Here is a 24,777-nt window from a genome sequence, read left to right on the forward strand (position 1 = left end):
CACATAAAGTTGGCAAATTCCTCATATATCGCACCAAAGCCGATAGATACTGACGTAGAATTTACGTGCGACATTCAAAATTGGAAGCAGCTAAATCCGCCGAAATGTTTGGAAAGGGAACAATCGCAGTGGAGGAGGCGGTCATCAGTCCCGACTCAGCTTGGCTTCTGAGAGAGGACTTGGCCAAGCTGAGCCCAGGGGATTTTACTGAGAAGTTCTTTGAGGAACATAAAGCGCGCCTTGGGGATATACACGACAAGCGGCTCCAATCAATGGACAATGAGGGTGTCGAGTACATGCTGCTTTCCCTCACGGCGCCGGGCTGCCAAGGTATCCAAGAGAAAGGGCTAGCGGAAGCCACCGCACGAGAAACGAATGACTGGCTGTCAGTAGAGGTTGCCAAGAATCCAGCTCGATTTGGAGGCCTGGCAGCTTTATCCATGCATGATCCGTCCCAAGCAGCTCTCGAACTCGAGCGGGCCGTGAAGGAGTTGGGATTCTTTGGTGGCTTGGTCAATGATTTCCAAAGCACTGGTGACGGGACCGGTAAGGAGTATTTCGATACGAACAAGTATGATCCCTTCTGGAAGAAAGTAGAAGAGCTTGACGTGCCCATCTACTTCCATCCTCGTTATACTATTGGGCCTGAGCTGGAGGATGGAACGAAATATGGAGATCGACCGCATCTGCTGGGTGCCGCAGTGCAATTTCATCTTGACTTATCATTCCACGTCTATGCCATGTGCTCTTCAGGTAACAGCAAACTTAGCCTTCCGCGATATTACCATAGCTAAGCTTCTGACCAGGGATGTTCGACCGGTTCCCGGGTGTCAAGATTGTGGTTGGTCATCTTGGGGAGAAGTAATTTCACGCCCACTTGTCGGTTAAAGCAAGGCTGACATCCTTCAAGCATTCCGTTCAATCTTGTGAGAGCTTGCCACTGGTACAACAAGCCCTCCAAAAAGAAAACGCGCCCGTCGAGGGAAGACTATCGCTACTACTTCCAGCACAATATCTACATAACCACATCTGGAAACTTTAACACCAGGGGGCTCAAGTACTGCCTCGATGAGCTCGGGGTTGACAAGTGCTTGTATTCCATAGGTGAGTTGGCACATATCTATTGTGATAGTCTTCTAAGGCTTTGCAGATACACCTTACGATCAGGTGGAGGTGGGTCAAGCCTGGTGGCGCACAGTGGAGCTGGGCGAGGGCCAAAAGGAACAAGTCGGAAGAACAAATGCTATAAAGCTGTTCAAGCTACCGTTGGAGATCTGAATATATATTTCCAAGGTTTATACCATATAAATATCATGATGTCATCACGCCAACTTTGTAGCCATCAGGCTGGCGAATCTTTAGCACAGAGTTGCAGAGCACAATGCAGCCGCGGAGTAAATCAGGACAATACTCAAAAAATATACGAATTTGAACCAAAAGTAAAACTTGAAGTAGGAGTGCACGTTCGCCACCACGTCCATCGAGCATGTGAGCCATTGATATCTGAATTCTATTGAAATACGTAGCTTAAACTTGGTCACGAACACTAAGGCCCCGCGAAGGAATGAAAGGAACAGATTGTAGTTAACCCTGCACGGCTATTCAATCTACCACAGTGAACATAATGCGTTTTTATAGCACACTTGATCAAACCGTTTGGTTTCTATTATATTTTTGAATGCGACAACGGAAATGTCGCGGCTTCACAAACCAGACATTGTCAAGTTCCCACGACGGCGTTCCATTTTCTGGAACCAGGTCAAAGTTTCGCAGAATCTGTGGGATAGCTTTGGACATCTCCATCAGACTGATGTTCTTACCAATACACATCCGTGAGCCCATTCCGAACTGTGAAGTGCGCATTAGCGACATTCGATCACGTCTTGCGCTTGAAGGGGGTCACTCTAAAACAGCACAGAGCCCTCGCTTTCGCTTACCGTCATAAAATAACTTTCCCGCTTTCTGACAATCTCTGACTCCTCCAGCCAACGTTCTGGTCGGAAGACATCAACATCGGACCCGAAGATGTCCGTGTTGTGGTGTGCCACCCAACTGTTGATTCCTACAATGGTCTATTTATGCGAGCAAGATATTAGCACTCCAGCATGAGAAAGCAGAGAGACAATAACATTTGATACTTACCCCTTCCGGAAAGTACTGTCCTGCTAAATTCTGGCCACCTTTGGGCACCACACGACCAAGTATCAAGCCTGTTGCTGGATGTAGGCGAAGAGCTTCCTTGATGACTGCCTGGAGATATGGCATCCGAGTAGATTCTCCGTATTTGACGGGATCAGATAGCAGACCTTGATCAATTCTTTCGTTTATCTCGTTCCTCAAGCGACCAAGGGTATCTGGATATGTATATAGGAAGAAAAAGACAGCTGACAGAGATATCGAAGTTGTATCAGAGCCTGCGCCGATGTTGGTCGTGCAAGCTGAAGCTATCTCATCTTTGTTAATCTTGCTGGGATCCGCAGCTTGAACACGAATGAGTTTAGTGATGAAGTCGGCAGGCCCTGATTCATCGGCCTTGGGATCGCCCGACAAAAGCTTCGCGTATCGATTTTCCAATTTTGAATGTGCGAACATACGGACGTTGATCAGTCCCGGCAACTTTTTGAATCGCATGTAGAGAGGAAATATTATTTTGTGCCATTGTGCGTATATCCCAACCCGCACTGCATACTTCGTAAATTCATCGATGGAAGCCATGACTGACTGCACGTCTTCGCCTTGTTCCAGAAAGCCGAATCTCTCTCCTACCTATACAAGATATAAGCAAATATAAGCAAATATAGTTCCAATATCAGTACTGTGTAATATGACATACAGTGATATTTCCGATCACGTCGAACGCATAACATTGCATCCAGCGACACAGGTCTATCGTGGTACCCGAGTCCGCGAACTCTGAAAATCTCTGGTGAAGAATGACGGAACAATCGTCAACAAATGTCTCCATTTGCACCAAACTCGTCATGGTATATCCCGACGCAACTTTTCGTCGAATCCCGGCGTGAAGCGTGGGATCTCGCTCGAAGAAGAGACCAGGGACTAGGCTCAGAGGACTACCACTTGCTTCGTACCATGGCGACTAAGCAATGTGTAAGTTCAACGCGGTCCATCGGTTTACTTGGGGGCAGGAGAGTAATCATACCTTTATGAAGCCTTTGCCGCTGCCATATATGATCTTTGCTGATGCGGGGTCATCAATGCTGTATTCGTTAGGAGCTATGCGTACTATAGGGCCTTCCTTGGGGTGTCAGCAGCGTCGGATATCGAGGGCTGAACATTACTTACCGTACTTTTCATGAAGCTTAACATTTGTGAAGGGAAATCGACTGATGAGTGCCTCCCAAAAAAGCCATAGCCTCGTAAACCTAGCTAAAAATGGTCCTGGTATGCAGAACAATGGGTGTGATATTATCTTATACAACGCCACCAAACAGATACCCGTCAGTCCGCAAAGGATAGGCAGTAATGGCATGGAATGAATCTCGATCATTGTAGATTATGAGATACAAAATTAAAAGAGTAATGGTTCAATTAAAGAGTCGCTTGGGTGGGTGAGGTGTGGGTAAATGTGAGGAGGAACAGTCTCTTTAGGGGAGCTGTGGCTATGTCAACTTGGAATCAATTCCACACGCTCAAAAGGCATTGGGGCCTCGAGCGGATCTATCATTCCGAATTCCTCGGGCCTCATTTTGCCCCTAATATTTCGTGTATTGCGGGGAATTGAATTGGCAGTTTCAAATCTGACTCTCGCTAGCCACAAGCGAGGATACCGCATCTTAGATGTGGGGTAAGCGAAGATGCGTTGAGAGCTCGTGATTTGTTCGTCACGATAGACTGACATCATTTTGAAAGCTAATAGCCATAGAGCACCAAGGTGTTTCGGATGAGATCATGGGAAAACGGACATTAAGGCGGACGATAGCGCTCAATGGACCACCTCAAGTATTTGCGTACAAGTCAAACAGTTTCTGTATGCGGCCAAAGGAGCCAGTATACTTTTTCAAGCCCCAGTGATACTTTTGGCAAGGGGAGGGATTGCAATAGCACAAGTGATGAGGTCTGGAGGCCGAAATGGTTTGATGTTTTCAGAGCGCATTCTGAGAAGCGTAGGTTTGGATCGTGAATAGCAGCAAAGCTCAGAGTTCGAGTATCCAGTTGGATATTTGCAACTGGTGACGGGGGTAATGGGAGCTCAGAACCATGAAATGTATGCACGCATGCGAATATCTAGAGAGAGAGGGCGTGCGCGTAGCAATAGCAACAACGGTAGGCGATCTGGAAGCCTGAGGCACCAATGCCTCAATTACTGGCAAATAGGCTGCACAGTCCGTTCCTTAACTGCCGATATGGGTTCTGGTCACATTCACGCCGAGTCAGATCATGGCAAGTGTTCTCTAAGCCCAACTACCGAAATCGGTAACCAAGGTTCGCGAACACGGGTCCGATCGTCTATAGTCCTTGCCATGTATCGGCGCGATGAACCCGAGTGGCAACTTGTCAGTTGCAGACGACGCTTGGCAAAGAACGAACCTTATCACTGCGGTCTTCAACTAGGCTTAGACTATTCGCACGACAACATGGTTACTCTCACAGCACGTTATACCTCTTTTAGAGCTGCCAAGAAAGGGTACATTGCCTGCTGATCCCCATCGCCAGCATAACTTCCCCAAGAACTTCGCCAAAAAGGTTCACTCTATAAAAACGGGTCTAAGATTCAAGGCTTCGGAAGTTCCCATTAATACTTTTACTTACAGCCATGTAAATATCCAAACCAGCTCATTTGAATAGGGTGGTGTAATTAATTGAAATGCTATGATAACATTTTGATTGAGCGCGAGTCGCGCAACTGGGAATTATCTTAGTTCTCGGGAAATTGGAAATGTATCTCCTCCTGGCTTCTACTAAATAGGCATAGCGTTTTTGTTGGAGTAACTACGTTGCCGTGCGTAAAGCCCCAGCTTTTAACTAAAACATGGAGAACCTTTCCCCCACCCCGCAAGTTTGTTCCCTTCCCCATGATACTGATTCTTTTAGTTTGTTCAGTTAAGTTTTCGGAATCGAGGCCTCAACACTGCGGAGAATTTCTCTCTTCCCCGCCATTTAGATTTTTTAGCGTATTATTAGCATAGCTCTGTAATGTGGAAGTACGCAGGCACCTATATAAAACAGGGATCTAATGGCCACGCCAATTAAAACTTTGCCATCTCTCCTTAACTATATTCAACCACCTTTACAATCGCCAAATATGACCGAATTCACATCTTCTTTCAAAAGAATTTTCTGCAATGTCTGGAGAGAGAAGCGAATCTTTGCCATCTCTTTTGGCATAGCCTTCGCGCAGTTCCAGTATGGCTTCGACTCTTCTGCAGTTTCAGGCTTCCAAAGCATGGTTGGATTTCTGAAAATCTTTGGTTATGAGGATGTGAGATGCAGCAACTCGATCGTTGCAAGGTTCAAAAAACGCAGCTAACCTCAGACTTGGTAAAAAGCCAACCGAATTGATTGGATACAACATCCAGACCACTCCGCATACCCTCATCCAGAGCTTGATGCAGGTTGGCGGGTTGCTGACTTCCATCTTCATCTTCACACTGGGCTCGGGCATCAGTCGTCGTCTCGGCCTGTGGATTGCCTCGGCATTTAGCTTGATAGCTGTCTCCGTTCAGATTGGCACCACAAGCTTCACAGGCCTATACATAGGCCGCTTGCTTTTGGGTGTATCCAATGGTTTTTATCTCACTTACTCTGTGACATATATGGGCGAGATAGCTCCAGCATCCATTCGTGGCGCACTCATCGGCCTGGTAACGTTCCAAACGTCTTTCGGTGCCCTCGTGGGTATCCTTGTCGATAACTATACCGAGACCTATTCCAATCGGCTGTCGTATCAAGTACCTTTGGCCGTCATGTACGCTATTCCGGCGATGCTATCGGCTGCCCTGATATTCCTTCGCGACACCCCCAGATACTACATTTCAATCGGCCGTGAAGATCTGGCTTCGGCCTCCATCCGACAAATACGTGGCATTGAGGATGAGATCCCGACTTCGGAATGAAGTTACGGAAATTCATGCTGAATGGACTGCCGAGCGTGAGCTGCACCAGAGCGTACATTTCAGGGACGCCTTCCGGGGCTCCGATCTTCGACGGACGATGATCACAATTGGTACGGCCATCGCACAAACAGCTACGGGGATCATATTCATGTCCAGCTTTTCGGTCTACTTCTTTGTTCAGGCTGATATTGGAGAGCCCTTCAAGTGGGTGATGATCAGCCTTGCTATCGCACTAACTGGCAACCTGGCAGCCTTTCCGGCCATGCGCTGGGTAAACTTTCGTCCCATGTTGACCATTGGCTCATTTGTGAGCGGAGCTTCCATGCTAGCCATGGGAATTGTTTACACCGTGTCGCCCGTTGGTTCTCCCTATGCAGGAAAGGCCCTCGTCGGCCTCAGCATTCTTTTCACTTGGGTCTACGGGTTTGCCCAGGGCCCTGTGCTGTGGGCCATACAAACAGAAATCCCGGCGCAGCGATTGCGCTCGCAGACGGTTGGCTTAGCGCAAGGTTGTAACTTCATTTTCGCATGGCTGTGTACGTACTGTACGCCTTACTTTGTCAATCCGGATTCTCTGGGTTGGGGCCCGAAGTACTGCTACATCTGGGCTGGCAGTAATTTCATGCTTGCCATCTGGGTTTTCCTATTTGTACCCGAGACCCGTGGTAGAAGTATGGGACAGATTGATGAGATTTTTTCAAGCAAGATTTCGGCGTTCAAGAGTTCAAGGCCTATTTCGGCCATTGGCTTTGCCAATAGGGATGAAATGATCGGGGCAGAATTGGGAAAGGAAAGTGATGTTTTTGAACTTGAGCATGCGACCGAAAAATGATTAAAATTACCGGGCAAATGGATCAGATATGTCAGACTTTGCATTACATTTCTCTCACGGTGCTTTATGTTATTGAGAATCTCGCTGCTCTGATGGTCTGCCCGGAAAATTGGATTCTGGAGTAAGGCTGCATATAACGAATAATGATCGGTCAAGCACTCTACATAATTATTTATTCGAGGAATGTCACGCGGAATTCTTAGCTTGTGCATCCTTCAAGATATCTAATTCACAAAATCATGCCTCTTCAAACTTCATCAGAACGCTCTTCGTCTCGAGGTAATTTTCAATACCAATTGTCCAACCTTCACGGCCAATGCCACTAGCCTTGTACCCACCGAATGGCATGTCTCGCGCTCCTGCTGGACTGGTGCAGTTCACTCCCACTGTCCCCGCTTCCAGAGCTTTCGCCATGCGCAAAGCCCGGTCAACGTTCTTAGTGTATACAGAGGCGTAGAGTCCAAAGTCGGTGTTGTTTGCCTTTTTGATAACTTCATCTTCTGTCTTGAAGGTGTTGATATTCACCACTGGACCAAATATCTCCTCCTTCATGATCTTTGCGTCCTCGGGAGTTTCGGTGAATATGGTAGGGTTGACAAAGTATCCCTTCACGGAACTCACCGGGTCAGCGCCGAGAATGAGTGTGCCGGATTCTTTACCGGCTTCGATGTAGGCTTTGACATTGTTATATTGAATCTCGTCTGCTTGAGGACCGTGGTTCGTCTCTTGAACAGTAGGATCTCCTGCCTTCACTCCTTGGAACTTCTTCCTGAAGGTCTCGATAAATTGCGGCGCTATCGATTCCTGGACATATATTCTTGAATTGGCCATACAGACCTGGCCGCTGTTCCATTGGATGCTGTGCTGGGTCTGGGCAGCGGCCTTCTCAATGTCTGCATCCTCGAAAATTACGGCTGGTGTCTTGCCTCCAAGCTCGAGGATGACATTTTTGAGATTAGACTTGGCCGCAGCAATTTGAATTGCCCGCCCAGTCCTTCCGGAGCCGGTAAATGTGAGAAGACGGACATCCATGTGAGAAGAAAGCAAAGCTCCCGAAATCTGCCCATGTCCCGAAATAATATTCACCACGCCAGGAGGGAAGCCGGCCTTTTCGACCAAACTTGCGATCTTGGCTGACTATGGATCATTAGCTGTGGATCACTTTTCCAGACTGAGTAGTCCATCTCAGAAACCGGACCTTACAGTTAATGGAGCCTTTTCGCTGCTTTTGATTACGACAGTATTTCCCGCCATCAAGGCTGGAGCGGATTTGTTGGCGAGAAAAAGGATTGGGACATTCCAAGGAATGATGGCAGCAACCACTCCGTATGGCTGACGTAGTGTCAAGTTGACATGGCCTGGGGTGTTTAGGCTGGAGGTTCCCAGGGCCTGGTATCCAGACTCGGCATAATGGCCAAATGTAGCGGAAGATGCGAAAGCATCAAAGTACCCAGAAACTGGCCTGCCCATCGATATGGCCTCGAGGTAGGCTAGTTCGGAGTGGGCCTCCAGAATCAGGACAGACAGCTTCTTCAGATAGCCGCCACGTGCTTCTGGCGAAAGAGCAGCCCAAGCCGGAAAGGCTGCTTTGGCTGCGGCAACGGCTGCATCCGTGTCCTGCTCGGTAGCCTCATATACTGCAACAGATAGATCAGCTTTTTACGTCGAAGGGTGGGATCTCGAAGCCCATCTGGAGTGAAGGTTCCTATTTGGCTTACCTTCGGCAACTGGCTTGAGCGTAGCTGGAGACTTGAGCGTGAATGTCTGCTTATCTGAAGATTCCCTGAACTGTTCTCAACTTTAGCCATTATTCACAATGTTGTATGGGTAAGACATACTTCTCCATTGATAAAGAGACGGGTCTCAATCGAGGCTGGGGGTTCGAACGACATTTTCATAGGACGTTTGGGCTCGTGTGTTTCTGAAATTTGGTGTAAATGTTCTTCCTCTAAGAGATGTCACTCTTTCCATTCTCATGTCGCGTCCAAAGTTGATTTTGTACTATTGATTATGATGCCTCAGGCATACAGATCGCCTATCCGTTCTTGCCATGCACCCCCCCTCTCTCCTCGTCATACGCCTGCACACACCACATTTCATGGCCTTGAGCTTGCGTCACGCATAAATGTTTCCGTCCTCTCCATACACTTGGATTCCGAGCTTTTCCTGCCGTTGCTCGAAGAGAGGGGCCATTCGGAAGCAACTTAGATTAGCTTGGAGCCACCTCGGGACTATGGCTCCGATGGGGCCGCATTGATCCCCTGAGACTGGATGCGTCACGCTCAAGGATGGAAGAACTAATTTCAATTTAGCTGACTTTGAATAGCTCCGCATTTTCCGACGGCGATGCTAGTTTCAATCATTGGCTTGTGTAGTCGGCTCCTCCGAGTTGGTTGGTGGTATAAAGCGGTTCAAGAAACTCGTCCCGCTAAGCTGAGGAACATTTACAGATCCCGTTGCCAATTTGCAAACCTGTGGATCTCGGTATCAGCAGAATATACCAATCCGAAAGAATGAATGGCCAGGACTCTACCCCGGAAATCGCTCAGCTGCTGCGAACAGTCGAGGACCTTCGATCGAGCGTCGACAAGCTCACGCGTAAGTGCCAAATCCCACACCCTTTGTCCCCCTCCGCCGCGTTCCCGCCATTTCTTTTCTAATTCAAAGACAGATGAATCCGAAATCAAGAAGCTTCATCACAAGTATGGATACTACTTAGACAAATGCTTGTATCAAGAGGTGAGTCGGCACCCTGCTTCTTCATATTCGCTTTGCTAAAGCCATCTCGATTTAGGTCGCCGAATTGTTCTCCAACCACCCTGAAGCCTACGTCCAGTTTCTCAATGGCCGTTTCAATGGCAAGCAATCCATTGAACGGCTTTACGTCGGCCGCTTCGCCAAGCACTTTGTTGCAGGCCGCAATGGCCCGATCGAGGGATGGCTCCTGGATCACCTCATGGCCCAGGATATTGTGGACTTCCAGCCGGGTTCCAATCGAGCCAAAGCCCGCTTTCGCACCCTGATGAGTGCGGGAACTCACGAGTCAATGTCCCAAGACTACCCAGGAGGGCATCGCCAATGGTGGGAGGGCGGTGTTTACGAGAATGAATACATTAGGGAGGATGGCGTGTGGAAAATTTTCCGCCTGAGGTACTGGCCCTTCTGGCACGGCGCATTTTCGAAGGGCTGGCAGCACTGCAACAACTTTGTACCATTGTACAAGGAAACCTACCCAGCACTTGAATGGGGCCCTGATGAGATTTTAGAAGATGAGCGGCTCTGGCCAGACACGAGAGTGGTGCCATTCCACTATGCGCACCCGGTGACGGGTGAGGAGGTCACGGAGTCAAGCCTCAAGGCGCCGAAATGGCGTGGCGACGAGGCGGAGGCATTGCCAGCGAGGAAAATCACGGATTGGGACATGTAGCTAGCAGGCCAGTCTGCCGAAGAGGGTTGCTGGATTTCGAGCTTCGGCCGCTGCGTTGCGATGCCCACGTTGCACATACAAACTTGAACAGGGCTAGAGCCACCATTCAAACTCCTCCTCCCATTCAAGTCTGATTTTTCTTCATGTGCCAAACAGATGGCATCAAGAACGTAGCGATAATTAGGTGTGGAGATGTGGAGCCTGAGGCACCACAAGGCAGTCACATCGCCTTCCTGGCCGCGCTATCTCTTAGCTTCCTACTTATTCCCATGCAAGCACCATACTTCATGGTGCTGATCATCCATCACATCTGTCAATAGGTGAGCTAAGGCGTTTAACATTGATGCTGCAGGCCCCACCATGTCGCCCAGTCAAACAGGGACGGATATGATTTGTTGGGTCTGTCGCCTCCGGGGAACCCCTCAATGTACCATCGCTCGAATGTGGGGAACCCCAGCGTACTAACCCGTAAACTACTAGACCTGTGTCATTCGAGGCGAGCAGCGAAGCCTCCGGGTATAAAGGGCTTGACCCCGGCTTCCTCTCCTTTCTAGGATCTTTTGTCCGTATAACATTGTGTAACCTCGAGATCAACCACTTACCGATATACTTACTAGATACCATGACAGATGCTTCTAGCAAGCCAGTACGCAGGGGGCGTACGGCCATGAGCTGTGATCGATGCAAGAGCAGGAAAACAAAGGTAGCTCGGCCGTGTTATCCCAAGTCCCGTTTTCCTGCTGACAGTCAATGCGTGCATCAGTGCAGAAATCCAGGTATTCTTCTCTCAACGGAAATTCTCTCGCTCTGCTTCCCTCAAATTGACAAGTGTCTTAGTACCCGGACCATGCGAATACTGCAATAATATCGGCGCCATATGCCAGATTAGCACAGAGAGCCGGCGACCAAAACCGTTCTATTTCGTTTCCAACGAGGAGTATCGTCATATGCAGAAGATTCTAAGCTATTATTACCCTGATACCGAACTTGATGTTCCGACGCTGCGGACCATTGCATCAGAGTGCGCCAGCGGCCAGCTCCTCGCCCACCCGAACCCGGTTAAATTTCAAGACACCCATGCCAAGATGGCTCCCGGAACTGTTCATAAAAGCACGCTTATTAGCGAAATGCCTCCTCAAACCGAAGACGATTCCGCGGTGCAAGAAATTGTTCAACTCCACGAAGAGTACGGCTGCATGTTGGCTGACGCACGCGGCGAGTATCGTAAGAGTCTTGGATTGGGAAGCCACGAAGCAAGCACTAATGACCTCCAGGCTACATCGGAGCAGACGCTGGTGTTAGTTTCAACAGTGCAGTCCGAGACATGAAGAGTCCTGATGGACCCATCCGAGGCGGCGAGCGCGTTATCATTTCCCCTTTGCGAAAGGTCACTCTTCCAAAGCCCACGCCTCAAGTTCGTCGCAATAGTGCCTTTGGACAAAATATACAACTTCCACCAAAAATTGTTTGTATGCGATATGTGTCAAGGTACTTTGAAGAATGTCACTGCATATACTGGCTATATTCGTCCGAACAATTCTACACGCGTCTAGAAGCAACATATGCTGACCATGAAACTCCCTGCGCCTTCTCTTGGATGTGTTCATTATATTGTATTTTTGCTATTGGCGAACTGAACGACTCCCCTGATGAACGGGTAGCCGGGGGGGGTCAGCGGAGAAGACTACCTGGACATGGCGAAAGCTTTACTCTCTGACGTATGCGATGAAGCGAGCCTTGACAGTCTAAGGGGATTGATTCTACTTGTAAGTACTTGAAGTCCTCGTTGACGATTTCTGGTACGACGGAGGCCCTGATGACAATTTCAGGCTCTTGCTTCGCAAACTCATGCTTTTTTGAACTCGGCCTACCTCTATGCTGGGATTGCTGTCCGAATAGCATTCTCCCTTGGTCTACATCTCGATAAATATTTCACTCCCAGTCCGGTCGAGAAGCAGCATGCACGTAGGTTATGGTGGTCCTTGGACATATTTGATCAGGACGTTGCACACAGAGTTGGGAAGCCTTCGATGATTGGAAGTCTCGAAAATGTGTCATGCAAACCAGCACTGCCTTTGGAAGAGGTATTTACAGCTATTGACCGTGTCGAAGCGTATCTTAAAGCTAAACTGAACTCAGATACTCAACCCGGGCCCCCAACCCCTGCTGGATACCTTGAGCTCGCTTCATCGCTCACACAACTTACCAAGGCTATGCGTCACAACCTGTACATTGGACCTCTTGAAGGTGGAAAGAGGTTGACTTTATATGCATTCACCACTATGCTAGACTTGCTGCGGGAATGGCATGCTGGTGTCCCGTCGTATCTGCAATACGACGCCCCCGCTCCTCCGTTACATAGGAGACCTCTGTGCTTTCTGCATCTGCGATACTGGAACCTGGTCATACTCTCTAGCCGGCCATTCCTGCTCTGTAGCCTTTTGCGTCGAGAGCAGCTACAACAGAACTCGAACTCCCGATCCTTCGAGGAATTTAGTGACATATGTATTGGCGCTGCCGGACATTCATTGACCATACTGCAGAAGATGATGGATGAGCATACACTCTCCAGCCTATTGATATCCGACTTTTATTTTGTCCTTGATCTCATTCAGATCTTGCTAGTTGCATTCGCACTCCGAGGCTCCCAAAGTTTCCTTCACCAAGCCAGTGAGTGCCTACAGGTGCTCAAGTCTATGAGCTCATCGGGTTACTGCCAGCGAATGTTCCTGAAACATTGAACGAACTCCGGGAATGGGGTGTTCTGAGTGGGCCCTCAGACAGCTCCAGCGCACCGCAGAATCAAGACGTCTCAGGCGTTGAGATGGAGCCAGATAACGGACTTTATGAAGCGTATGTAATCCTCCCTCAAACGATTCTCTCGATGATGCCTTTACTTTTTCAAATATTACGGTGGCTTGTGTCCATCGGCACCTGAGTTGAGAATTCTGAAGTTTCTTTGCTAATTATACCGGTAGAATGTTTAACCTTGGTGACCTTACAGAGGGCGACATTGCCTCTGCTGATTTCGGATATATGGTTGGCGAGAACGACGATTTACTCATGCAGCAGATGCTTGAATTCTGAGTGTTCGACAAGCGGCAGAGAAGTATATTTGAGAAACAGGGGAAATGAAACTTGAACCTGTACCTAGGTAGTATCGCCAGGTTCAGCACTATCTTCGGGGCGATTACCAGCCTTCTCGCTGTGGTTATGGATCAGGCTGGCGTTCGGTCCGTTGCTCAAGGTTATGTGCCGTCTCATCTATACCACCAAACATCCTGCAATTTGAAAAGGATAGTTGACTTCCTGGCGGGTTCTGGGGTAATCCGCCAAAAATATACTAGGCCTCCCCCATGGACACCTTACTCAATGCCCAGGTGTACTCTTAAGCTCTCGAGGGGGAAAAGTGGCTATTGATGAAAGATCTAGAATATTTTGGCCGGGATTGTGGGTCCTTTAAGTACTACATATCATTAAACAAATGAAGTGAAGAGTCCAATGACCATTTAGCTTGTCCCACACCACCACGCCAATAAAAGTATTATATAATCGAGACTGCCACACATAGATGCCAGGGAAGCAACAGAGTTAACCATCGTTCAGGTTCATGGGTAAACTGAACTCATGTACAGAGACGCAGCACACACAATTAATTGACTAGTATATCCAACATCAACGAGAATGCTCCTTTCCTCACGAGCCCTTTTATGACGTATTGATCATAAATATTGATTCAGAACGCCCGGTCTCTTCAAGGTTGGGCCAAACCTAATTCTTGCCGGTACTCGATTCTCTCACGGACCAGATGGAAGAAACCCATCCGACCCGCTGCTACCTTTTGCTCTTTTATGTGAGGGGTATTTCTCCATCATCATCTTGAAGAGGTGCAAATCTTCAACCGCATCAGAGCCGCTGGTTTTGATTGCTTTTCCATTGACAATGCAGTCGTACCATTCTCTCAGCTCAGCCGAATATGCATCTTCGTATGATGTTTGGAGTGATCGGTGACATTTTTCCCCGTGCTCGTTCAACTCATCAATCTCAACAGTGATCCCCAGGCCTTTGATAAAGGGGGTATCGTAATTGATCGAGACGCACTTAGTCTCTCCAAAAATGGCGACCTGGGAATCAAATCTTGGTACAGAGTCGATTCCCGTCTCATAAAGACATGTAAATCTCTCATTATTGGATTTGTTTCGGTATTCGAACATTGTTGTATACCACCGAGCGTTATCCGTCGATGCGAGGACTTCTGCGGGAAGCCCACCCAGTACCTCTCTCATCAGGCTGAGGCCATGGCTTCCGAGATTGGCAAGGAGACAACAATAATCCATCTGTTCTGGGCTAAGCTCTGCGGATGGAACTCCCCAGGCCTGACCTAGCAGCACTTGCAGCCTTTCCTTCCTATCCTCTCCTGCCTCGGCGGGAATATCGTCGAAAAATTTCTGGGGCTCGGCTCCCGACTGCCCAATAAAATAGGCATTTGGGCCGATAATGTCACGCACCCTAGCATACTTGATGCAATCAATGGACGCGACTTCGCGTTTGAAAGCATCCAGACTGGGCGCATAGCGTCGCATGTAGCCAACAAAAACACGGGCACCATTTGGCGCAGAGGACTCCGCATCGATGATATCCTTCGCAGCTTCCAAGCTCAAAGTAATAGGCTTCTCAACAAGTACGTGCTTTCCTGCTTGAAGCGCCGCAATGGCGTAAGGTGCATGGAACTCATCCGAAGTAAGGACCACGACCGCATCGATCTCACCGTCGTTGAATACTTCAGTTGGATCCGTTGTCGGGCGTGGAATACCAAAGCGATTGGCACAATGAGTCGCGGTCTTCAAAGAGATGTCACAGATAATTTTCACTTTAAAGAATTTTGACAGGAATGCAAACGTGGGAAGGTGAACAATTTGGGCCACATCTCCGCCGCCAATAACACCAACTTGAATTATTCGTTGCGACATGGTAAATAGTTCCAGGGTTATCCTTCAGGTTGTCAGAAAAATTGATAAGGATATTTGATATTTTATGTTCGTAATACATAATATACTCGCTAATCCGGGGTTTAAACCGTATCTTAAATTGCCTGAAATTGAATCTCCATGGTTCAGCTTGGTAGTATCCCGATGAGGAATACCCGATGCTCGTGGCTTTTCCATTTGCGGAACTTCCACTCCGCCAAATTGTGGAGACTGCGGGGTGCTGGTGAAGCGGACATTCTGTTTCAGGTTAGGCTTCACTTCTCCGCACCAGGACTGCTAAATACGAGGCCAGAATTCACCCGCAACACCTTTCCCTGAGTGTATCAGACGTGATCAAGTAAACTTGTCATCGCTATGGCCGGATCTGAATCTCCAGTTGGGGTCGCGCTTCTCGGAGGAGGTAATTCTTGACGGTGTTTCGCTTTTTTAGAGACATGCTGACTCACCACAATATAGGAATCTGGGCGAGAGAAGAACACGCCGTGAGTTAGTCTATCTGAGAAGAAAGATCTTATTTACCTAATTCGTGCTAGCCTGCTATTGAAGCTGCTGCAAATTTGCTGTCACTCAAGGCTGTATTCTCGCGTTCGATTGCATCCGCTTCTTCGATTGCCGGGACTCTTTCTTGCCATGTGGATCTTTATTCCGATGACACTGAGAATGGATTTGATGACCTTCTGAAGCGTTCCGACATTCAGGCAGTGGTTATGTCGTGAGTTGAGTCAATGCCTAATCTCTTGGGCTTACTAATTATCCGCAGCTTACCCATTGGACACCAGTCTCGATTCATCAAAGCCGCTCTTTTGGCCGGTAAACATGTTCTTTCCGAGAAGCCAGTTGCTGAAAACCTCGAAGAAGCGAAGAATCTCATCCAATGGTATCGCACTGAGATCAAGGGCCCGACCTGGACTGTTGCAGAGAATTGGCGATTCCTGAAGAGCTATCAATATGCGGCTGGACAGATTAAAAGCCTGGGCAAGATCACTGGGTTCCAAGGTCGTCAGCATGATATTGTTCCAGAAAACTGGAAATTCAATCGTGAGTTGATGGGTAGTAGCTGGAGATGCATTTCTAATAATTTACCTAGTCACTGAATGGCGACGTAAGCCTACGCATCAAGGCGGCTACCTTCTTGATGGTGGTGTGCATTATGTGGCAGGACTCAGATTGCTGTTGGGCGAAGAACCTGATAATCAAGTCGCCTCGATTTCAGCTTTCACAAATCAGATTCAACCTTATCTTCCCCCCGTTGATACGGCTGATGCGATTTTGAAGACTAGATCGGGCACGACCGGTGTCTTCCAGATTTCTCGGGGCACCTCACTGCGGGCAGATGAATGGACCATATCATGTTCTAATGGATGGATTAAAATTGAGAACGAAAAGGTGACGATCTCCCGCAGTGGTCAAACTGAAGTTGTAACCATCTCAAATGAGAGGACAGGGGTGCCACCTGAGATTCGAGCTTGGGGACAGAGTCTCTTGGAGGGAAAAGCACGTTCAGATCAGGAGCCCGAGACGGCTTTGGCTGATCTCGAGCTGGTAAGAAATTATCTATCTAGCCTTCGCAAATTATCAGTACTAATGCCTAGTTATACTTGCAGATTGAGTTGATGCTTAAGAGCGGAAGCCGTGGTGGAATGCCTCTTGTATGCAGCCACCAGGATGTTCCCAAATAGGATGGAAAATCCTATGGGCGCTAGCTTATGACACACCTTTCCTCAATCAATATTCCAATTCCATTTTCGTGACTTGAAGGAAGGCAGAGACGTGCAAAATAGCCTCGTTAGCAAGATTTTTAGTTTCTCCGCGGGCCTCAAAAACATTTGACAGATACCAACGACTTAAATGTGGAGATAGTGCACATTCTAGTAGAAAGAGAGAAAAAGAATAAAAAACCTTACTTTTCCAAGGTTCCCCAAGAGAGCTTCATGCAGAAACTCTGTAAGCAGGAAATATTCTCTCATCTATTATGCGTTTTCTCAATCGATATGTGTAATTTATCACTGGCAAGCAATTGAGTTTCGTTTCCCAATTTTTGCATAGTAAATTGAGTTTATTATCAATTTCAGGGTAAGAACCAGCGAATATCGGCGTTTCTAGGGAATGTATCCCCTATATTGGTTTCACTTGGGTGTCGGAGGCATCCGCGGCCTCAGGCACCACGATCGCCCTCCCGCTGTTTCCACGCCCTCCTAGATATTTGAGTCATTCGCATGCATCCGCCACTTTCATGATTCTGAGCTTCTGTCACCAAACACTTACCAGCCCTCAGATTATAAGGGATTGGAAATACTTTAGATTGTCAGAGTATATCGGACTATTATATTCGTGAATCATTGCGTTCTGTTCGGACTATGGATCACGTGCCAACCCCACAAAATCGCCTTCACTCCGCCCGCTGATGGGGATTTACACCTGAGCGTTGCAACTATGTACAAATTTGTTCCCGACAGTGTTGGTGGCGTTGGATCGAGACGCAAACTTTCTTACAAGACATGCGACTCCTGCAAGAAGCGCCACGTGAGTATAGCTGGTTATACAATATAGCCTCGATCGACTCGCTGACCCTTTTGCCACAGAGACGATGCCTCCATAATCGAGGACACCCCCAGGCTGATAATCAGGGTGACAAACCGCCATCGGTCACTACACCCGACTCTAGGGTGCTCTCTACCCTTGTCGAAGCTGGTGGTGGTAACCAAGTGACAAATACCGGCGACAATTACTCTGTATCCCAAAGAACCCCAATAATTACAGAAACTCGACTTCCTGACTCGTTTCGACTCAATGAGCGACTGTTAGACAGCAGTGCTGCTCGATTCGTTGGCAATCTTAGCCCGGAGGCATCTTTTTTTGCAACTGGAAATCAAATTTCGGAGAACGATGGCCAACGTACCAAAGTTGGCGTGTGGCTTGTTGCTCGCCAATCTGCATCGGAGCAACAGCAGGATGCGATAGCCAATATCGACGAGCAGCACAGTCCTGTCTTTTTTCCATTACCCAATCCCTTCCACATTCAGACAATCTTCCCTCATATTCAAACGGAAGGAATGTCTGTTCTCCCCCTGAACACGAGTTTAACCTCATGTTCAACCTTTATTACTCTAAGTTTGATCCCATATTTCCCATCATCCACGATGAAAACTTTGATGTTCTTGAAGATGTTGAAGCTTCAGCACTCAAGCAATGCATTTGTCTGATAGCATCTCTTGACCCTTCTATGAGCTCCCATCTCAGGCTTGCTCACATCGAAGGGGTCATAAACCAAACGGAGTTTCGCTCTCATATCGCGGGAACCTTGAGGTCGATTTTGCACGCTGGCATTATTCGCGATAAAGTGGTGCTACTCCAGATAACAGCCCTGTTAGCCCTTTTTGTCAGCGGGCCCAGTTTTAGTGAAATCTCTTCTTACTACTGCGCACAGGCTGTGGAGATCGCCCAGACCCTTGGACTCCATGTCTCGTATCCGGACGAGAATGAAAGCCTAGAGAAGTCACATCGTTTGTTCTGGTGTATATGGGCTCTTGACAGGCTTAATGCAGCAACGAACGGTCGTCCGATCCTAATTCATGAGTAAGATATTGGTGAACAACTCCTTCGTTTTGTTCCCGAATACTTTCCGGCTTTCAGGCTCTTTCTTCACATATGCAGGCTCCTAGATGAAGTAATATCACATTACCGGCCCCGACCGAGCCCCAGCATTGATATTCCGAGGCAAACTATACCTGACTTTGAAAGCCTTGTTTGTGAGGCAGCCGCAACTGAACTTGACACTCCGCTGATCGGTATGTCCCTTAGCCTTTCTTTGACTTCCATTATGCATATTTCAACTCCCCCTCGAAGCTTGCACATGCTAACGTGAAGTTCCGATAGCATCATTGGAAATATTTTACCTAGCCATTCGGATTTTGGGGTGTCGGCCTCAAACTGTGGCAGATGGACCCAACCGACTCCCAAGCTCGGATGCTCAGTCATCCGCCGCCGCTAGTATCTTGTTAATTGCTTCAGGTGATCTCAAATTTTCAATCACCTTCTGGGTTGCTTTGCCTTATGCCATTTCACTGGCAACTTCTGTTGAGTATCAGACTCTCAGGAACAGTAAACTCTCACATACGCGAAAGCGGGCGTATCGCCAATTCCAGCAGGGACGGTGTCTTTTGGATGGACTAAGTGATATTTTTGTTTCTGCTCGCATGATGGCCCGACTAGCTCAAAACACCCTCAAAGAAGCTAGCAAATCTAGAGGTCACACCTCAAAGCACCCAGAAGAAAATTCCCAGCCGACTCGGGACACACAATCCAGTCCCTTCGCCCAAACAGTGCCCCATTCTCCAGATTGCCAGTCGAATCCGAATCCTTTTGTCTCTTCGACTATGTCGTCAAATCATCTAGACGACTTACATGGGGCAAATGACGAGGATCTCGGGCTTTTTGACGATTTAACACCCTCGGTTATCAATGAGATTTTCAGCGGGCTGGATGGTAGTATCGACCTCAGCAGGGTTGATACTCTTTTCTCCACCAATCTAAACCCAACTATGCCCCTTATACAGCCAGATTGGATGGATATCTGAGATGCCATACGCAAAAGTCGAATATGAATCAAACCATTCCGGTCGATGACTCTTGATAATTGATTGTTTTGATTTCTAACGGATGTTTTGACTCTATATACTACTCGAAATGAAGAATAGGTAATCTACAGGCATGGATAATTGATTACTCGGCCGTTTGAAAGTGTGGGTGGAAGTGTTCAAATTGGAGAGCAAACAGCTCACGTTCAGCTTTGCTTGCCGCTCAAAAGCTAGCCACTGCTTGAGCATCTATACATCTCTCATCATCTATCAAACTTGATATTCCTTGTGCTCAACATTCCCGTCGCTCTCCGTTTTATCACGTTGGGCCATCTTGAGTTCGTTTACGGAATCTTCGGGAAAGACATGGGTTCGCCATGATCTCACTGGGATCTTTTCCGCAAAGAAAAGAGATATCTCCAAACTAGAACGACCGGCGGTTTCTCCACAGCAAAACCAAGTCCAGAGTAAGGACAGACATGTGGTTCCTGCATAGAAGAATCCAACCATCGGCCCAAGACCAGCATCATAGTACAGATATGGCGCTGTGAATGAGATAACCCATGTGGTGAAATAGAACACAACAATACTTGTCGACATGATCTTGTTCTGGTTGACGCCGACCGCCATCTCTCGCGCAGCCGTATACGCCAATGGACCCAATCCAAAGTTGAAACCAATGACAACAATGAATGAAAACACAACAATGACATATTGTGTCGCAGTTGTCAAAGGTTTCGTTCCAATGCAGCCAATAACAATGAAGGCCACGAGCATCATGCAGTTGGTCACCATAAGGTTGATCCGACGGCGAACCTTATTTGCGGTGATAACTGAAGCGCCAACCGCGATGATCTGAACCACATTTATCACAATCTGCACAATGAAAGGGTCCCCAACACCAATTGCTTGCACGAAAACCACACCATAAACGTAAAAAAACAGAATACCACAGACTTGCTGGCTGAACATCGCGCCTGCCGAGAAAATGACCTTTCTTCTCTCAACCGGGTCTGTAACCAAAGACTTCCACGACGAAAACTCGGCATGCTGCTCTTCAATGCTTTTAGCACTGAGGGCCTGATTTATATCCGTGGCTGGGTCGTAATCAGGTTCTTTGCGGTTGATTTTTCGTAGGCTCTGCTCCGCGTCCGATAGGCGATTCTTGAAAATATACCAGACGGGGCTTTCTGGAATGAACGGCAACAAAGCAAACATGAAGAGAGGTAGAACAACAAGACCACCCATGGGAATTCTGTAGGACAGGGAGTTGTTATGAAGACTTTCGGTGCCCTCGTTGATACATGATGCAATCAACTGAGAGCAAGATTGAAGAAATTGGAAGGACATCAGGGCTGGTCCACGAACACTCGAGGGTGCTACTTCACCAATATACAACAAAGAGGTGACGGTGAATTGACCAACTCCAACCCCAATCAGAATGCGCCCAACTGTGATGATCGCCTCGCTGTGGATTGTATCCGCCACTTGACAGATACCGCCAATCAAGATGCAAAATGAAGCAAACCAAAATGTGGCCTTCCGACCCCAGCGATCATTGATGGGGGCAGCGAGGATTGCACCGACAAGATCTCCAATATAGATTGCCGATGCCGTCACGGCCTGAAAAGAAGAAGGAAGCTCTAGGTTGCCGCTTGCATCACGATGCGTTCCGTAGTCGTCTTTAAATTGCTGCATGGCAAGGACGCCATTGTAGTAGGTATTGTCATAGCCATAGCAAAGAGCGCCGACTGCTGATACGGCACAGTAAAAGATCGCCCAACCGTGGCGGCTCCAATCAAACTTAAAAGATTCAAACATCGATAATGCGATTCAATTGGAATCAAATAAGATGGGGCGGGTGCTAGTGAAAGAGATCATAAATCAGGAAAGGCTGCACTCTTAAAGGCTGCGAGTGGGAGCTGGGGTTTGGAGATTATGGGGTTATATCGGGGAATTGAATCTGGGGGGGAGATCTGGGGAAGATCTGAAAAGGAAAAGCGCGTCATTTGATAACCAGAGGGGGAAATTCCGTCGCACTGCGGCGTCGATGAGAGTCTTGAAAACGGTTAATCCGACAAAGTGTTCTTAAAAGTTGTCGGGTTTTACCTTAAACGGATATTCCCGCTCCTCATTGCCTGTGATCGACAACCCGAGCGGCAAGTCCTGGGGATCATTGGAACGAATCACGGCTTTCTATTGTTCTTGATCTGCTTGGCTGTATGAGAACTTAATTTTAGTGCGCGGCAGACCATATCCTCCCCCTTCAGTCAATTGGACCAAGATAGAAGATGCCGCATCCTCGGCTATTCTCCGCCAATGTGAAGTAAAATGAGCGGTATGCGGAGAAAGAGCCAGTAGAGTTTCACAAGAAACATATCTTCGCCGCTCATAGCCCTGGAGTTAACTAACGCGACGTGTACCGTGCCACTCAAGCTTTGGGCTTGTATTCAGGAGATATGGTGTTACAAGAACAGTATTCAAGTTAAGTAACCATCAAAGCTTTTATTCGTGTATCTATGAGTCTACTAGTACGCTCCTTCACATTTCCCATTAATTTGTTCAGCTAAACTTGGTTGACATTCCAACGGCAACTTGAATAACATTGAACAGCATGTGGAGACCTTTCACATTCTTTCAAACACAACACAACACAAATGGAGCCAACGAATTTCACACAGCTCGTGGTCTCATTTCCATTGGCAAATCCCCAGGGTTTGAGTTAAACCGCTCCTGTGTTTCCAGCTGAAACCCTTCTTCAATATGACCATCGTAAAGCTTCACAATGGTAGCAATAATCACGGCCTGTTCAAAATAGGAGATATTGCGACCGATACAAGCGCGTGGGCCAGTACTGAATGGGATGTGATTATTGAGCATCTTCTTTTTCTCCTCCGAGCTCTCTGTCAGCCAACGGTCTGGATTGTACTCAGTTGCGCTGCTAAATACTGATTCGTCTCGGAGTATCGAGTATGTTGGAACAGATACCGTGACGCCCTCGGGGATGAACTTTTCCGCAATAAATCTGCCTCCTTTTGGAACAATGCGAGGTAGTCCAAACGAGCTGGGCGGTCGTAGGCGCAGAGCTTCCTCGATACAAGCTCGAAGGTACGGCAGCTTAGAGATAACTTCATAAGATGGGATTCCATCACTAGAATCTGCAGCGCTGATCTCATCCCGAAGCTTCTGAAGTACTCGAGGATGTGTGTATAAAAGGAAAAATGGTGCTGGTCATGGCGGCAGTGCTGGTCTCTGTTCCAGCATTCATCATTACTGAGCACTCAGCCATGATCTCTCCAAATGATAAGTTAAGGTTTTCACCTTTACTATCTTGCAGCAGGCATTGGAAAAGGTCGTCTTGAGGGGCTGAATTGGCTAGTCGCTTTTTTGTGTTGTAGTAGATGATATTTTCCCAATCAACACCTGCTTTCTTGTATGGGTGACTTGTCACAAGTGAACGAGTAAATTGAGCGTAGTGTGCAGTAATTGCTAAAAGGTTGTTTATGACGGTGGAGTCGAGTAAAGACTGAATAAAGGGGACCTTGTAGAGTCGGCCATCTTCTTTCGATTCGGCAGTAAGAAGGTCGTCGTTTCGTTCAAGACACCCTAGGTTGTGACCGTAGAGGAGAATCCCAAAGAGATCGATCAAGAAATAATTCAAAACACGTCGCATGTTGGTCTTTGTGCCGGTTTGTCGATCCAGAAGGTCCGTTAACGCCGAAATTCTTTCGCGAAGTTGAGGTTCGAAACCCACGACTGTCTTCGCTGCAAATGTATGGGCAAACATCTTGCGTTTTGCCTGGTGCTCAGCCTTATCTCTCGCATCGGATAGATTTCTGTGAGGCCCTGCACCAGCATCATACCAAATATCCTTTAACATGTTGGCACCATGGCCATAAATTTCTTGAGGTGCCCGAGGGTCCAAAATGGAGATATGGTTTGGGCCGATGCGAACGTGTGCTCCCAATTTTTGATGGGCTTCATGGACTGCAGCGTAATGCTTCCATCTGATGTTGTGGTAGAGACGCCATAGCGAGCTGAAACCTGCAATTGAAGGCGCCGGATACTGTCGAAGACCCTTTCGGTCCAAGAAATGACGCGCCACGCGGAACAAGAACAGGCCTAGCAGCAATGAAGACAGGAGATAAGGTGTAAGGTCGAGAAGCATGTTGATATGGAAATGATGAATCGTAGTATGAATACTTATTTTCAAACAGCCTGGTTCAATTTCTCGAAACTGGTAACTATGGGCTTGTCCTCCATTTATGCCTTGATATTTTCCGCTCAACACTGTCGGGCCTATTCTCTCCCAAAGAACAAACACCGCCATGTCCATCTCATACAAGTAATAGAAAGAACACATAATACCCGCAGATACCGGCGCATCGTTGGTTCGACGAGATCTGGCGGCTGCTGACTTCCCAGACCGGAAATCCCGATCTCTAGTTCGCCGCCGAGGAACTTCCGTATTTGGATTATCCGCCCGCCTACTCCGCAGGTGTACTCATTGAGTCACCTGGATCTGTGAAGCAGTGACTTGGTGGTTGATTTAGCCACTAAAAAAGGCTGCAGATAACTAGGAGTCTCGGTTTTAAGTGTTATCTTGAAGGGAAATACACAATTCTGTTTCACAGGTTTTAAATTTACGGGTTGCGCCAGTCATCTTCTCCTTGGTCTCGATAATTTTCTCCCCTTGCATCGCAAATATCATTCTTGCTAGAAGCCAAATATTATCCATGCCCCCCAAGACCACAGTTATGGGAAACCAAAGTCCGGTTATTAAACCGCGACGCGCAAAGACGCGAAAAGCTTGTGAGAATTGCCGGCACAGAAAGGTTTGCAAGGAATCCAAGCATCAATAAAACGAGAAACTCACCAA

General features: G+C 47.7%; 12 protein-coding genes across 12 annotated transcripts; 7 read left to right on the top strand and 5 right to left on the bottom strand.

The window, feature by feature from the left end:
- Positions 1-104: 104 nt before the first annotated feature.
- N7509_000940 (amidohydrolase family protein) lies at positions 105-1,278 on the top strand (the record flags this gene model as incomplete). The annotated part of the gene is made up of 4 exons (XM_056625577.1): positions 105-753; positions 807-861; positions 911-1,104; positions 1,151-1,278. 4 exons carry the CDS (start codon positions 105-107, stop codon positions 1,276-1,278), a joined length of 1,026 nt encoding a protein of 341 aa, XP_056494159.1.
- Positions 1,279-1,647: 369 nt separating this feature from the next.
- Positions 1,648-3,508, bottom strand: N7509_000941 (cytochrome P450; the record flags this gene model as incomplete). The annotated part of the gene is made up of 6 exons (XM_056625578.1): positions 1,648-1,848; positions 1,938-2,072; positions 2,143-2,766; positions 2,834-3,097; positions 3,161-3,234; positions 3,304-3,508. 6 exons carry the CDS (start codon positions 3,506-3,508, stop codon positions 1,648-1,650), a joined length of 1,503 nt encoding a protein of 500 aa, XP_056494160.1.
- Positions 3,509-5,263: 1,755 nt separating this feature from the next.
- Positions 5,264-6,074, top strand: N7509_000942 (uncharacterized protein; the record flags this gene model as incomplete). The annotated part of the gene is made up of 2 exons (XM_056625579.1): positions 5,264-5,440; positions 5,508-6,074. The coding sequence occupies 2 exons, from the start codon at positions 5,264-5,266 to the stop codon at positions 6,072-6,074; spliced, it is 744 nt and encodes a 247-aa protein (XP_056494161.1).
- Positions 6,075-6,171: 97 nt separating this feature from the next.
- N7509_000943 (uncharacterized protein) lies at positions 6,172-6,906 on the top strand (the record flags this gene model as incomplete). The annotated part of the gene is made up of 1 exon (XM_056625580.1): positions 6,172-6,906. One exon carries the CDS (start codon positions 6,172-6,174, stop codon positions 6,904-6,906), a length of 735 nt encoding a protein of 244 aa, XP_056494162.1.
- A 237-nt stretch (positions 6,907-7,143) lies between these two features.
- N7509_000944 (uncharacterized protein) lies at positions 7,144-8,798 on the bottom strand (the record flags this gene model as incomplete). Its single annotated transcript, XM_056625581.1, has 4 exons — positions 7,144-8,043; positions 8,110-8,543; positions 8,625-8,694; positions 8,745-8,798. 4 exons carry the CDS (start codon positions 8,796-8,798, stop codon positions 7,144-7,146), a joined length of 1,458 nt encoding a protein of 485 aa, XP_056494163.1.
- A 621-nt stretch (positions 8,799-9,419) lies between these two features.
- On the top strand, positions 9,420-10,333 carry N7509_000945 (nuclear transport factor 2 family protein; the record flags this gene model as incomplete). Its single annotated transcript, XM_056625582.1, has 3 exons — positions 9,420-9,504; positions 9,578-9,645; positions 9,701-10,333. The coding sequence occupies 3 exons, from the start codon at positions 9,420-9,422 to the stop codon at positions 10,331-10,333; spliced, it is 786 nt and encodes a 261-aa protein (XP_056494164.1).
- A 947-nt stretch (positions 10,334-11,280) lies between these two features.
- Positions 11,281-13,420, top strand: N7509_000946 (fungal specific transcription factor domain-containing protein; the record flags this gene model as incomplete). Its single annotated transcript, XM_056625583.1, has 6 exons — positions 11,281-11,557; positions 11,608-11,747; positions 11,995-12,099; positions 12,163-13,003; positions 13,054-13,186; positions 13,312-13,420. The coding sequence occupies 6 exons, from the start codon at positions 11,281-11,283 to the stop codon at positions 13,418-13,420; spliced, it is 1,605 nt and encodes a 534-aa protein (XP_056494165.1).
- Positions 13,421-14,130: 710 nt separating this feature from the next.
- On the bottom strand, positions 14,131-15,303 carry N7509_000947 (Gfo/Idh/MocA family protein; the record flags this gene model as incomplete). Its single annotated transcript, XM_056625584.1, has 1 exon — positions 14,131-15,303. The coding sequence occupies one exon, from the start codon at positions 15,301-15,303 to the stop codon at positions 14,131-14,133; it is 1,173 nt and encodes a 390-aa protein (XP_056494166.1).
- A 372-nt stretch (positions 15,304-15,675) lies between these two features.
- Positions 15,676-17,000, top strand: N7509_000948 (Gfo/Idh/MocA family protein; the record flags this gene model as incomplete). Its single annotated transcript, XM_056625585.1, has 6 exons — positions 15,676-15,721; positions 15,778-15,803; positions 15,855-16,033; positions 16,082-16,359; positions 16,409-16,863; positions 16,926-17,000. 6 exons carry the CDS (start codon positions 15,676-15,678, stop codon positions 16,998-17,000), a joined length of 1,059 nt encoding a protein of 352 aa, XP_056494167.1.
- Positions 17,001-17,754: 754 nt separating this feature from the next.
- On the top strand, positions 17,755-18,524 carry N7509_000949 (uncharacterized protein; the record flags this gene model as incomplete). Its single annotated transcript, XM_056625586.1, has 2 exons — positions 17,755-17,844; positions 17,904-18,524. 2 exons carry the CDS (start codon positions 17,755-17,757, stop codon positions 18,522-18,524), a joined length of 711 nt encoding a protein of 236 aa, XP_056494168.1.
- A 1,644-nt stretch (positions 18,525-20,168) lies between these two features.
- Positions 20,169-21,719, bottom strand: N7509_000950 (uncharacterized protein; the record flags this gene model as incomplete). Its single annotated transcript, XM_056625587.1, has 1 exon — positions 20,169-21,719. One exon carries the CDS (start codon positions 21,717-21,719, stop codon positions 20,169-20,171), a length of 1,551 nt encoding a protein of 516 aa, XP_056494169.1.
- An 852-nt stretch (positions 21,720-22,571) lies between these two features.
- On the bottom strand, positions 22,572-24,066 carry N7509_000951 (uncharacterized protein; the record flags this gene model as incomplete). Its single annotated transcript, XM_056625588.1, has 2 exons — positions 22,572-23,084; positions 23,173-24,066. The coding sequence occupies 2 exons, from the start codon at positions 24,064-24,066 to the stop codon at positions 22,572-22,574; spliced, it is 1,407 nt and encodes a 468-aa protein (XP_056494170.1).
- Between the last annotated feature and the right edge of the window lie 711 nt (positions 24,067-24,777).

Source organism: Penicillium cosmopolitanum (assembly GCF_028827165.1).
Source record: "Penicillium cosmopolitanum strain IBT 29677 chromosome Unknown utg000003l:1.0-3747932.0:1.0-3751027.0, whole genome shotgun sequence".
NCBI lineage: Eukaryota > Fungi > Ascomycota > Eurotiomycetes > Eurotiales > Aspergillaceae > Penicillium > Penicillium cosmopolitanum.